The 13,895-nt window shown below is 47.5% G+C and overlaps 2 protein-coding genes across 2 annotated transcripts; one reads left to right on the top strand and one right to left on the bottom strand.

Annotated features, from left to right (window-relative positions):
• Positions 1-453: 453 nt before the first annotated feature.
• On the top strand, positions 454-8,006 carry LOC6538699 (ATP-binding cassette sub-family C member 4). Its single transcript, XM_002099178.4, has 8 exons — positions 454-653; positions 2,821-3,054; positions 3,146-3,277; positions 3,338-3,522; positions 3,598-5,423; positions 5,488-6,370; positions 6,436-7,132; positions 7,197-8,006. The coding sequence occupies exons 2-8, from the start codon at positions 2,870-2,872 to the stop codon at positions 7,504-7,506; spliced, it is 4,218 nt and encodes a 1,405-aa protein (XP_002099214.1). The 5' UTR covers positions 454-653; positions 2,821-2,869; the 3' UTR covers positions 7,507-8,006.
• A 114-nt stretch (positions 8,007-8,120) lies between these two features.
• Positions 8,121-13,750, bottom strand: LOC6538700. Its single transcript, XM_002099179.4, has 4 exons — positions 13,491-13,750; positions 11,806-13,415; positions 11,625-11,748; positions 8,121-11,568 (listed from the first exon to the last, which is right to left on the bottom strand). The coding sequence occupies exons 1-4, from the start codon at positions 13,617-13,619 to the stop codon at positions 8,239-8,241; spliced, it is 5,193 nt and encodes a 1,730-aa protein (XP_002099215.1). The 5' UTR covers positions 13,620-13,750; the 3' UTR covers positions 8,121-8,238.
• Positions 13,751-13,895: the final 145 nt, after the last annotated feature.

Raw genomic sequence — 13,895 nt, forward strand, 5'->3', positions numbered from 1 at the left:
CATACGCAGTGGTTGACCTACATCCTGTAACAAGGTTTTCGAGAGCGCAATTGAGTGAGAGAGCGAGCTTTGTTGTTTACTTTCTCAGCTATTTTTGGCGCCAAAATAGAACAACTGTTGCGGTGCGTGTTTACACAAGTTGACAGGGGGTGGTGGGGGCTGTGGTTAAGGACATCAAATGTTGCGCAGCTGTACTGATTGGCAATTACTTAAGTGCCTCTAATACACATTGCAAGTAAAATTATAATTTAATGATTAATGTAAGCATTACATAATTTAATCATATTTTAATTATATTTAATCAAATAATTCTCTTTAACCATTTACATTTTACACGTGTATACATTACATGTCAAAAGCTTTAGGCTTTTTTACATACAAGAAGCTTTTGCTCGCTCTTCTTCATATCTCTCCCCCTCTCTTACTCAGATTTAGATACACGCATTTCATTCGGTGCCGAACTGTTGAAGGAGGCGGTCGTGTTTGTTGCGTACGGGTGCGCATTCGTTGGTCCGTTTGTGTGAGTGTGCGTGAGTCGGCGTTTTGTGCTTGTGTGCATACTATTTCTGCACGTGCTGCTCCGTTGCGACCAATTCGAGTGGTACAATAATAGAGCACGGTAGTGGGAACCGTTTAATGCTCTGATAGCACAAGTAAGTGTCTTTCGAGTGATTAAATCTAACGGTGAATGGTAATATTTGGAAGTGGCTATATTCGCGTAATAAGTGGCATATGTACATGTGTACAGGCGATTTGCATGATTGTGTGCGCTTTTGCTTCTTTGTTTTCGATGGCCGCCTGGGTGCTCAATGTGCTGTTATGTCGCTGTCTGCTGTAATTCTCCCTCGCCTTTACGTCATTAACCGTTATTAAATTTAGTTTCTCCCATTGTGTGCCGAGTGTGGAATACTTTCCATGTGCAAAGCGGCACTGGAAGCGATTGGAATGCCGGTTTTCCACCAAACAACCACTTGTTTGCCCGTGGGGTCGCAGCCGATTGCCCCAGTGCTCGTGTATAATATACACATGTAGATATATACAGTGGGAATTCAATAATGTGGACCACCCTTTGTTGGCCAAAAAGAAAATTCAAATTAATTAGACAAACTCATAAGAAAGTTTTGTACTTTTTGAAACCCATTATATTACTATAATGAAAGAACATTTTTGTACAGTTGCTGTAGCCCAAAATCCCAATTAGTGAGTTCCGCCTTTTGATGTTTCACTGTAACTGACTTGGCGATACAGGTAAAAATAAATTAATCACTGGTTTACAATCTGTTCGTTATGCGCCTGTCTGTGTTTATTTAGCGCGTTCATAAATTAGATTTCGTTGGAAATATTTATGGAAACCTAAAACTCCGAATTGATTGTCACAGTTGTTGCTTACAAAACTCGCTTTAGGCAATTGAAACAACATTAAAATTCCACAAGTGCCTAAAATAATTACTAAACTTCAATTAAAGATAACGGACTGATAAAAATGACGGCAATTTCAAACTGATATGAACATCTGTCTAGTAGATAACAATGAAAAGCCAAAAACATTGTATATAAGTAGTTTTAATTGCTTTAATCGAAATGGGAAGATATACAGCACGTTTTTCTGTCTATTTACGTAAATTCATTGGCATCGTCACATTTTATTAAAGGCCTGCGCCCAGACAATTTAGATCTATTAATTCGAAAAGGGGAGCGGCATTTAAGGGGCGTTGGAACTCAACTTTAAAAGTGCTTTAATGTTATTTCACAATCAGCAACTGTGGAGCATGAAAATTTCCCGGTCAATAACTCCACAACTGCCAGCAAGTGAAGTTAACTCGAAAAGTTTTAATTTGAAAAGTGAAATTTCCGCTTTGAGCAACTGGGTCAAAATAATTTCGCCTGGCTCAAAGCCTCAATGAAAAAGCATCCGTAGTTATAAACAGAAATATGTACGTGTCCAAATACCGGTCTCGCTTATCTGAGAAGGTCTCTGGACTTTTGCTTGCCAATTAATAAACATTATGATTATTGTCATACGAAGATGTGCAAGTGTCGACGGCGGCTCAAAATGCGTTTTGATTTACGCTCCCCGTGTCGCATGCTATCAGTTACAGACATAGCAAATAGCTATTATAGGCATATGCTTACATATATGTATATATAGACATTGGGCTAACGACCGATATCGTGTGACTGACCCTCGTCTAGTCTATGCTCCGTGAACTTCGATACACGCATCCTCATTTTCTTCACAGAACCCCAGTTAATTCATAAAACCTATCTAAATAGATGGGGCCTACGAAATCTGAGTGCTCACCTTTCTCTATCCATAATAAAAGCTAGCTTCGCTTCTAGTCACACGTAGACCTTATCAGACACGAAGAGACTATAGTTTATGGCAGTCTATTGGAAATGTATATTACTATACTATATTTCCATCTAGTAGATACATAGAAAGATAGATACACAGTAGTACTTTTGCTTTTATGCATAAAACAGCAAACTTTTATTGGTCAAGGTCTTTGCTGATAAGAAACTAGCTATTGCTAGACTAGTCTTCGAGCAATCAACTAGTTTTATACTACATACAAACATGATAAAGACATGGGAATGCAGGCGAATACAGTACACATTGGTTATTTGAAAGTCATAGACTGAAATCATTTTATATGTTTTGTAAATGTTTTCATCAATTTCTAAATTTAATTGTGATTCACATTCAACACTTAATTAATGTTAAAAACATGTCATTGAACCAATGTTAAGGGCGAGTATAGCTGACTGCTATATCTTTAAGCGTTTAATTATTTAACATGAGCTTGTTTGCGATCGCAGGCAGACGGATTTTCTGATCTAGACGAGAGCTATCCATCCATATGATAGCATGGATAGTAGTGCCAAGCCAACGCGGAAAAACCCGCGACAGCATGCAAATATTATTTCACAACTAATATTTGCCTGGGCGATACCCTTACTCTATCGAGGATCCCGCAGAGGCCTGAATACGGATGACCTTACGCAATGTCTCAAGGAAGATCAATCCGAGCAGTTGGGCGACCGTTTGGAAGAGTAAGTATACAGATTTAACATCCTTTTCAACTGACAATAAACACTTAGGAAAAGTGTTATTAATCATACGTGAATTGTGATTATCTTTTAGTCAATGGTTTAAGGAACTGGAGCGATCCCACCGCAAGAAACAGAAGCCCCGTCTCAGAAACGCACTGTTCCGCTGTTTTCTAGGTCCCACGATCATCAATGGCCTCATTTGCTTAATCTACATAGTAATCAAGTGAGTTGGCGATTGAATTAAATGCGTCATGTGTAATATAAAAAAATATCTCTTTTTCAGAACCTTGATTCCTGCTGTTCTTGCGCAGCTGTTGATTCAGTTCCAAAAAACTTCTGTGCCAGAGGTAAGAAATATCAATTTGAATGATGTTTCGATATCCGATTCCTTGAATCGAACTGCACGGGAAATAGGAAACTATGTGATGAGTCAGACTGTCGCCGCTTCTGGCGGATCTCCGGGTGATGGTAAGCTTTAAACAATGGATTTTCATTCTTGATGTAAATATACAAATGAATCATTTACATATTCACATATTTCAGCCTTTTCCCCCAATTCACTGGACAAAGGGGGTCCCCTGAGGGAACCGATGCATCCTCCAGTAGATGGAGTTGACCACAATGCAACCGCTGTGCGAAGCCTCATGGATTGGACCGTCGACAACATGTGGAACGATATGTACAGTCTGGGCGCCGTGCTGGTGCTCTCGACGCTGTTCTGCTGCTTCCTGCTGCACCATGTCGATCTTCGCCAGCGCCTGATGGGCGCCCGGATGCGAATAGCCTGCTGCTCGCTGATCTATCGGAAAACCCTACGGCTCTCGATGAAAACGGCTGGTCAGACGCCAGCTGGTTACCTAATCAACCTGCTCTCAAATGACGTCAACCGTTTGGACTATGGCTTCATATTCGTACACTGGATCTGGATTATGCCGTTGCAGGCGGTGCTCACGTGCTACCTGATTTGGCTGAACATTGGCATCCCAGCGGTTGTGGGAGTAGTTGGACTGCTTTTGAAAACGGTGCCCGTGCAGACGGCCTTGAGCAAGGTAACCTCTGTGCTGCGGATGAGAATTGCGGAGCGAACAGACGCGAGAGTGGGCATCATGAACGAGCTGGTGCAGGGCATTCAGGTTATCAAGATGTACGCCTGGGAGAAACCTTTCCAGGCGGTGGTGGCCGAGGCTCGGCGGAGCGAAATCAAGCAGATCCGATATGCATCTTACCTGCGTGGCTTCTACCTCAGCACCATGGTGTTCACAGAGCGATCCACCTTGTACATCACCCTGGCAGCGGCCGCTTTAATGGGCCAAACCATAACGGCTGACTTTGTCTTCTCAGCTGCCAGTTACTACAACATCCTGCAACTGGTGGCTGCCATTTGGTATCCGCTAGCTGTTAGTTTCGGAGCGGAAGCTTTAGTTTCGCTGCGTCGGATTCAGGACTTCCTTCTGCTCGAGGGACGTGAGGAGCGCACCCAAGGACTAACCCATAAGCGAGATCAGGAAGGGGGAGACTCGAGAGCTGTGACCATCAAGGATATCAATGCCAGCTGGGATAATGAGAAGCCACAGAGAACGTTGCAAGGCATAAATCTGCAGATCGAGAAGGGCCAACTGTGCGCTGTGATTGGACCGGTGGGAGCCGGAAAGAGTTCTATCCTCCAGTTGCTCCTGGGTGAACTGCCAGTTATCGATGGAGGAGTATATATCCAGGGTGACCTCTCCTATGCAGCCCAGGAACCATGGCTCTTTACGGGATCGGTGCGAAATAACATCCTTTTCGGTGAGGAGTTCGATAGGAAGCGCTACCAGGAGGTAACACGGTGCTGTGCCCTCAGCACGGATTTCCAACAGCTGCCAAATGGAGACAAAACACTGGTGGGTGAGCGCGGAGCGTCCTTATCCGGAGGCCAAAGAGCACGCATCAGCTTGGCCCGAGCTGTCTACAAGTCTGCCCAGATTTATTTGATGGACGATCCGCTAAGTGCTGTAGATGCGCACGTGGGCAGGCATCTCTTCGATGAGGTCATTGGACCCAGAGGACGACTGGCTCAGCTGAAGGCGACCCGCATTCTAGTGACCCACCAGGTGCACTTCCTGTCCGAGGCCGATGTTATTGTGATTGTCGACCAGGGAAGGATTTTGAGGCAAGGCACCTACCAGGAGCTGGTAAACAGTGATTTGGACTTCGCAAAGCTTCTGGAGCGACCCAAGGAGGAGGAGGCGGAAAACAGTCGCAACCAATCATCCCCGTTAAGTTCCAACTCACTGGACAGTGACGACGAGGACATACCCTTCATCGATGGTGTGAAAGATGGGTATCAGCAGTTGAGAAAACAGAGCAGCTCGATACATGGCAGCAAGTCGGTGGGTTTGCAATGTCCCAACATTTTATGTTCACCTAATTTAAGCAATGCTTTTCCCGTTTCAGTTGGACAGCACCCAATTGGAAGATAATGTCGATGAGGATGCTCTGGCCGAGGCCCAAGCATCTGGCGGCATATCACCGCGCGTTTGGTACGAGTACTTCCATGCGGGCAGCACTCTCCTGAGCTTCAGCTTCATGGTCTTTGTGATGGTTATGTCCCAGGTGGTGTGCAGCAGTTCTGATTTCTTTGCCAACATCTGGACACAGCAGGAGCATCAGCGGTCGCAGGGAGAGGTCACCAGCTTCACCACCTTCGAGTGCATGTACATATACGGTGCTCTGATCATCGCCGTGGTGATCATGACCACGTTCCGGGGTTTCCTGTTCTTCAAGATTTGCATGCATGCGTCTAAGGTGCTGCACGATCGCATGTTTGCCTGCATCCTGCACGCCACCATGAGATTCTTTGACACCACTCCCTCGGGAAGGATTCTGAATCGCTTCTCCAAGGATATGGGCGCCATTGATGAGCTGTTGCCGCGGGCCATGATGGATTTTATACAGATCGCCCTGGTGATGTTTGGAATTCTCATTGTGATTGGTATACTGAATCCGGTTTTGGTGGCCGCCATGCTGGTGGTGGCCGTTGTGGATGTGCTCATCTTGAAGTTGTATCTGAGGCCCTCGCAGGATCTCAAACGATTGGAGGGCATCTGCCGCAGTCCGGTATTCTCACATCTCAGTGCTTCCCTTACGGGTCTGGCCATCATTCGATCCCGCCAGTTGCAAGATGTGGTGGCCAAGGAGTTTGATTTGCTGCAGGATGTGCATAGTAGCGTGTGGCAACTGACCATGGCAGCGAATACGGCTTTAGGCTTGTGGCTGGACTGCGTCAGTTGCGTCTTCCTAACCACTGTCACCTTTAGCTTCATTATCTCCAGTGAAAGTGAGTTCAATAAGAATTATGCAATTAAAAAGAACATAACTGATTGGTATATTTTCTTCTTTTAGCTACTTATAGCGGTAACGTAGGCTTGGCCATTGCCCAGGCCATGATCCTAACCGGAATGGTGCAATATGGAGTGCGCCAGGTGGCCGAGTCCTTGCAGCAAATGACCAGCGTGGAACGCGTCCTGCAATACACCGAACTGGAGCAGGAGCCAGCGCTGAGCGAGAAGTCGCCACCGAAGCAGTGGCCCACCCGTGGTCAGGTGGAATTCCGCAACATGAACTGTCGTTATGATCCAAATGGATCGCCGGTGCTTAAGAACCTGAATCTGACCATTGAGGCGGGCTGGAAGGTTGGCATTGTGGGACGTACGGGTGCCGGAAAGTCCTCGCTAATTGGAGCTCTCTTCCGACTGGCTCACATCGAGGGAGAGATTCTTATCGATGGCATAGAGACGGGAACGATTTCATTGGAAATTCTGCGCACGCGCATCTCGATTATACCCCAGGATCCGGTACTGTTTTCGGCCACCATCCGCTACAATCTGGACCCCTTCGAGCGGTATACAGATGCCGAGCTGTGGAGCGCTCTGGAGGATGTGGAGCTGCGAGGAGCTATTCCCGGCCTGGACTATCTGGTCACGGAAAGGGGCGGCAATTTCAGCGTGGGCCAGCGTCAGTTGCTCTGTCTGGCAAGGGCGATTCTGCGAAACAACAAGGTGCTGGTACTGGATGAGGCCACGGCCAATGTGGATCCACAGTGAGTCCTAGAACGGCAGTTTCTATATCTACAGAACAATCTTCTAATACATATACTTCCTCAGAACCGATGCCCTGATCCAGCGCACCATACGCAACAAGTTCAAGCAGTGCACAGTTCTCACCGTTGCTCATCGATTGCACACAGTCATGGATTCGGATCGGATTATAGTAATGGATGCTGGTGTAGCAGTGGAATTCGATGTGCCGTATTTTCTGCTCAAGAAGTCGCAAGGACATCTCCGGCAAATGGTCGAGGCCACTGGCAACGAAGCGGAAGCACTGAAGAAGACGGCCAGTGACAGTCACAAAAGGATGCAGCGGGAGCGGGATGAGCGAGACCGCGATGTGGATGAAGGTGAGCGCCAGGAGTGAGAAATTGTGGCCCAACATATCCATCGGAAATCGCATTTATCCAAATCTGGTGCTTACAATGGCTCAAGGTTGCAAATTCTTGGGCGCCCAATGGAAAAGGGGTGCTGTCCAAAACAAAAGCCGTACCAAAATGATTTTTTTGTGCACATGAACATTTTATGTTATCAATGTTTCATTTTCTTAGTTTAGTTAAGTTTGTTAACGAAAAGTCTAGATGTGTGCTGCCTTATACGTATTGTACTTAGATGTAATCTCCACCTGGGACTACACTGTAATATTTGTCCATCAACTTATTGTGGACCGCCAGTGAAACGGATGTTTACTTACAACATGACAAAGATACTTACATTCTGGTTCCAGACTAGAACTGAAACACCGAGGTCCTTAAAGGATCAGTGGGTAACTCTACACACTAGTTAGTCCATCAAATATATACTGTATATATATTGTGTACATTATTGCAAGTAGATATTCATAAAAGCGAACTATTGTACTTGAAACACTAGATAGAAATTTAATAAATATTCGTCGAGTTTATTAAAATATAAATAAGATTCACACAAATTGGTAATAAAATTTAAAATTTAACATATTGAGCAAATTTGATACAATCGTTTTTGATAGTCATTATTGGACACATAATTGCAAAGTTTATTAAAATATAAATAATTGTCATAAAATGGATAAAACAATTTAAAACCTAAACAAACAAATTGTGTAAAAGTTCGACGATCATTTTCGAGGTGACTTTCGATGCGACGTCTTCACACCTGATCCTATTTGACCTGAGGATTGGCGAGTTTGATTTGTACTTAGTTTGCTTTGTTCATAAGGAATGGGTGGAGTTCCATCTGGATAGTTTACCAGCGAGATGCGACTCTCTCCGGAAAACAGTTGCGAACCGGTGCTGTTCACGGACCCAGCTTTCTCTGGTATGGAGAGGAATGATCCCACTGGTGTGGATGTCTTTTGTCTGTCGTTGGTCGCTCCGGTGGCATGGCTTACACCCACTCCTGCTGTTTGCTCATTGTTGCTGGGGGAGAGCGAGTGCAGCACCGACTTCAAAAAGTGTCCCCTTAGCGACTCATCTGAACTCTCAGTGGTGTCGCCGTTGTGCACTCGATGTTTGAGAAGCTCGCGCGTTAGGAATTCCCGCAGATTAAGCGATCTTCCTATCTGACTTGCATCCTGCACTGTGGATTCGTCCTTGGACCTGTAACTGTGATCGTTGCCTCCACGTAGCCGCGACTTTCGCGGCCGTCTTTCTGGCGACGAGGCTGTTGTGCTGCTGCTGCACAACTCATCCACCTGCTGTTGCCGCTGATGCATTGTGGTATGCCAGCACTGACCTCTCTGATCCCCGTCGCTGGAAAAGTTGCTGCCGGATAGGGGATCTATGCCACTCTCGTTCGGTTGATCGTTGGTTACCGGGGCGACGCTCTCGCGCCGCGTACTACTAGCCACCTCCTGACCGGTCACTGTGGTGTCAGTGGCATTGCCTCGTCGAAAAGAGTTCTTCAGAATATTTCGCTGGCGGAGTTCCTCCTCTATATTGAATGAATCCGAAGAATCATTCTCCAAACGGTCACTGTCTATGAGGTCCCTCTGATCGGCCGGTTGCTTGGCCATAAGTTTTTCAAAGTATTCCCTGCGTTTGGGAAATTCTTGGATACTAGCATTGACCACACGCAGCTGTCGCAACAGTTCACCCGGCGACAGAGTGGCCTGATCGGCATCCTGACCTATCTCCAGGTGGATGTGGGTGCTGGTCATGTTATGAAGATACGCATTAATGCTAGGAAACTCACGGTAGTCCGTTCCTTGAGTGCGCTGGTTGATCGCGTGTATCAACTCATTAAATTCACCCTGCAACCGTTGGCTCTGATCAGCATCCAAGCGCGACAGATCCAACTGCAATTCTCTGGCATACTGATCAAAACTGGGAAACGGCTTGTGTGTGGCGGCCACAATATGTGATTGTCCCGGCGTTTCCACTTCGGTGATGGTCGACAACTCGTGCGCCAGATCCTCGGCGTTCAGTTGAGGACTATACCGCCTAATCGTGGCCGGAGGAGCCTTCATTCGGCCGCGTGCTGTATTGTTCTGCGTGGAGGAGCCGAGCGAGATGGGTTCCACATCGACGCACACCTGTCCCTGGGCCGTTATGGGACGCGAGTCCGCGATGCCACTATCCCTGCTGGCTGCTGTCGGCTTGTGCTTCTGCAGCGGCAAGGCTTCCGAGGTCGAAGGCGTTTGAGAGTCGCTGCGATCGGACAGTGTTCGGCATCTGGTGCGCTTTTGTCCAGTTGGGAGCTCAAAGTATTCAGTGGATTGGCGCTCGCCATCGCTGTTCGATGTGAGGGTGACCTCCACCAGTCGTTGCTTCTCCTCGCGCACCTTCGTGATCAGCTCCGTCAGTTCGGCGATCCGCTGGGTGCAATTCTCCGTGAGCTGCGCATAGCGTTCCATGTTTCGAGCAGAGGACTCGTCGCTGGTAGATTGGCATTTCGATTTTTCGGCCACTACGCGGTTTGTGCTTTTATCGACAGGCAAGGATACTCCGCCATGTTTCATGGTCTTTTGTTCTCTTTTTTGTTGCACTGCACCTTTGGATGGCTGCTGTCGCTCCCTTTCTTGAGAAGCCAGAACTCTGCCGTTTTCTTTTTGAGCTGACACATTTTTCCTGTCTCCCTGAGTAATCTTTTCCACTTTGTGCTCTTTCTGTTTGTTGGTTTGCTGACAATCTTCTAGATTCTTGGCCAAGCGCTTGTTCCATATTTGATCGAAGGCGCGCAGACTTCTCTCTTCGTCCTGCGACTGCTGCTCCCTTTGCAGCTGCTGCTGGCAACGTATTGATGCTTCCAAATCATCGATTAAGCTGCGATTGTCGGCAATAAAGGATTGCACCCGCTCCACGCGCTGCTCGTTCATCACCGTCTCTTCATCCTGATCCCTTTCAGCTCTTCCAGCTTCGGGCTCGGCACAGGGCGTAACGTTTCTCGATGAGTTGATCACCGAGGTTGAGGGTGTGGCCACATACGAGGAACTGACACCCATATCATCTATACTTTGGCGGGTCATTCCCAGCAGACGGTTTATGTATTGAACAACCATGGGATGTAACGGAGCAGAAGCGGGAGCCACCGGTGCAGAAGGAATTCCTGGATTCAAATTTTTATAGCTTACTGACGGCAGACTGCGATAGGCGGTGGAGTTGGAATCTATGGATATCTGACGCTGATCCTGTGGCAATGGCCGCTTTCCGTGATCCTGTGGCGTCTGCTTTGCCGCATCGTCTCTTGGTGTGCTCTCAGTTGAGCCCAGGGGCACATCCTTTTCATTATCAATAGCTGACGGCTTTGCTTTGGCTTTCGACTTGGCTCTTGGTACATATTGTTTTACAGTACCGTCGCTTCTCACTTTAATGATGATCTCCACTGGCCCGTCTTCTTTTGCGGTTGCCTTTGGCTGATCAGCTTCGCTGGATTTTGCGCTTTTTGTCTCTTTGTAGAATTTTCTTAGCCGCTGCTCGAGAATAGCCTCCTTCTGTTGCAAATCAGATTCGCGTTCGTTCAAGGTCCTCGTTCTCTCGGATAGAATATCAGCTCGCTCCTGACGTATATTATTCAATTCCTGTGCATTGTCCCCTTTTGATCCAGCTGTCTCGCCCGCCTTCAGTTCCTCCAACAGCTGGACTCGAATTTTTTCAATGCGCTCAAGCAAACTTCTTAGCCTCATCGCTTTCAGTGAGTTTGATTGCTCGGCCTTCAGGTCCGACTTGAGCTGTTTGCTTTGATCATCAACATAGTCGAGGAGTATGGAGCAGCAGCTCTCCGTGCTGCCAAGATTATCGCGGCCCATTTGAACAGGAGGTTCACCCACATTGACGGCCATGGGAGCTTTCGATTTGCCGCGCGACGAGTTTGGAGGCGTTGGTTTGGTGCGCACTTCCGGGCAGGTGATGATGGCCGGACGAAGCAGCATTTCTTCCATTGCCTCGTTCATCTTCTGCTCTCGCCTGGCAGCCGCATCCGCGAACCGATGGCTGGGTATAATGTTAGCCTGTTGGAAAAATAAGTTTGCATTGTTTAAAGGGAAAAGATATTTGATTGCCTTACATCGGTTGGCAAGAGCTGTGGTTGCTGTTGAGTTAAGGCATCCAGCTTTTCGGTTAATTCGGCACAATCCCTTCGCACTTGCTCGCGTTCCAGAGCCTTTTGGCCACGATCGTTACTGATTTTCCTGTTAGAATGAGTTATTAGTATTCACTAACATAAATTCAGGGCGTTTGCCCATTACCTAAGTTTGTCCAGCTCCTGTTCCCGCAGCTCCCTCAGTTGGTTCTCGATGCGAGCATGATCCATGGCGGTCATTTGGGTGGCATCCTTCTCATTGCACTGCACCGACTGCGTCGGAGCTTCGTACGTTCTATGGTATTTATTGCTATGGTCGTAGAACTGCACACGCCCCGATTGAGTCGTCTTTGGGTCCTGTCGCGTGGACATGGTATATGTGGTGGTGGATACAGTGGAGTGCGTAGCAGTGCTCGGTGGAGCAGTAACAGCGGGAACGTGCACGGCTGGCTGATTCGGCATCATATGCTGCGGCGCGTACATCGGATGAGGTTGTGGAAACTGGGCTTGCATGGGAAATGGCATTGAGTATGGCATCGCATATGGTTGCATCGGGTGTTGGGCATACGGATGCATGTACGGCTGATTCTGCGGCATGGGATAACAATGGGTCAATGGTGGATTTGGCATGGGTGGCATAGTCTGCTCTGGAATCTGTTGAAGGATTCGGGGAGGTTCCGCTGCTGGCTCGTGTATGGCTGTTACTTTGCGCAGCGTAGCTGGAGTTTTGGCCTTCTGACCTCTTTGTAATCCCGCATCTATTACCTTGGCAGGAGCTGGATTAATTTTTAAGCCCGGTCTCTTGACTGTCGGCTGATTACGTGCTGCCGTCGCGGTTTTCTTGGGGGATCCTTTGGCAGTTTTAGTGGGTGATTTTCTGGGTGCTGGAGCAGGAACGGGTTCCTCACGCTCTACAGTTTTCCTGGGCGATCTTGGCAGAGATTTGGTGGGACTAGGCGGCGCAGATACCGATGGAGAATGATCTGCTTCCCTTTGCTGAGTTGGCCCAGTTCGCATGGTAGTTGTGGTTTTCCTTACCAAATCGCTGATCTGAGTAAATCTCGGCCGACGTTGGGGTTCATCATCGCTGGGTCTCACGACATGGCTGAATTTGCGGTTGGTTTGCATGAACCTATCATTTATATCCATACCTTCAGGACTCTTGTGGGTTTCGGAAATGGTTTCCTCGATTTCCACGTCTAGGATTACGGGGGGAGTCTTCTGGAGCCGTCGATTGCTTTTGGGACTCTCGCTGAGCAGAATGGATGAGTCGTCCTGGGAGGATGCGTCATCCTCCTTCTCATCCTCACCATCGGTGCTGGCACATCCACAGCTGGTTGTCCTTTTGCGTTTGCCCTTGCAACAGGGTTTGTTACAACCGCTCTCCAGTCGATTTTCTTTGTCCTCGACAACGGTCGTTTGTGTGCCCGCCGAGGCACGTCCCTCCGCATTCAGATTCATTGCGTTTGTGGCGCGCAACTCGACGCTAGCTTTTCCCGATCTTTTCATGGCCTGCTTGCGACACCTTTGGATTTTCTCGATTCTCTCTTGCTTCTGCTGCTCGATGCGTTCGTTTTCCTCCTGTGCGGCGCGATGGGCGGCGCCCACCTGGAAAATGGCCGAACGGTAGTCCTGGTGTTTTTTGACCAAAACATGCTCACGCCACGCATCTAGCTCCTTTTGCTTGACCTGCTCCAATTTGTCGATTTGACGCCGCTTTTCGGCAGCCACCTCCTCGCGTATCTGGCGTGCCAGGTGGTTGGACTTCTCACGCACCTGGTTGTCAAAATTGGGTCATGGTTAGTCTTACAATTACTGCGCAATGGACTCGGAGCCCAAGGGCCAAATTACCTGCTTCAAACGGGTTATGCGACGCTCACTCTCGAGATCTTTGCGCACTTGCTCTGGATCGTCCAGTGGTCCGATGGGCCTCCTCAAGTTGGCCCCGAACTTTCCATTTATGGTTACCTGCAGAGCCATCTGCTCTATCAATATCTGAAATATGTTCGTATATGGGGCAGCATTTACGCCGTAGAAATCAAAACTAGTTTGAGCGTAAAATCAAACAACCAACGTCTTCAAAAATTCCTCCCAAGCCGCAGTGTGACCGTAGATGAATAACTTAATGTACTAGAAAATGCATTTCCTCAAATATACCAATAAATTCAAAAAAAATTATGCGCGGTGCTTTTAAGAAAAAATAAAGTATTTAAAAGTTCGGTGTTGTTTTCATGTGAAATAACTTAACAAATGCGT

The sequence above is a fragment of the Drosophila yakuba genome, chromosome 3R (assembly GCF_016746365.2).
Source record: "Drosophila yakuba strain Tai18E2 chromosome 3R, Prin_Dyak_Tai18E2_2.1, whole genome shotgun sequence".
Taxonomy (NCBI): domain Eukaryota; kingdom Metazoa; phylum Arthropoda; class Insecta; order Diptera; family Drosophilidae; genus Drosophila; species Drosophila yakuba.

Excerpts from the sequence above, each read along its gene's own strand:
- LOC6538699 (XM_002099178.4), top strand. The coding sequence starts at position 2,870 with ATGGATAGTAGTGCCAAGCCAACGCGGAAAAACCCGCGACAGCATGCA. Across the intron at positions 6,371-6,435 it reads CTTCATTATCTCCAGTGAAA|CTACTTATAGCGGTAACGTA; the intron begins GTGAGTTCAATA and ends TTCTTCTTTTAG. Across the intron at positions 7,133-7,196 it reads ACGGCCAATGTGGATCCACA|AACCGATGCCCTGATCCAGC; the intron begins GTGAGTCCTAGA and ends ATACTTCCTCAG.
- LOC6538700 (XM_002099179.4), bottom strand. The coding sequence starts at position 13,619 with ATGGCTCTGCAGGTAACCATAAATGGAAAGTTCGGGGCCAACTTGAGG. Across the intron at positions 11,749-11,805 it reads CAGGAGCTGGACAAACTTAG|GAAAATCAGTAACGATCGTG; the intron begins GTAATGGGCAAA and ends TCATTCTAACAG. Across the intron at positions 11,569-11,624 it reads CACAGCTCTTGCCAACCGAT|GCTAACATTATACCCAGCCA; the intron begins GTAAGGCAATCA and ends TTTTTCCAACAG.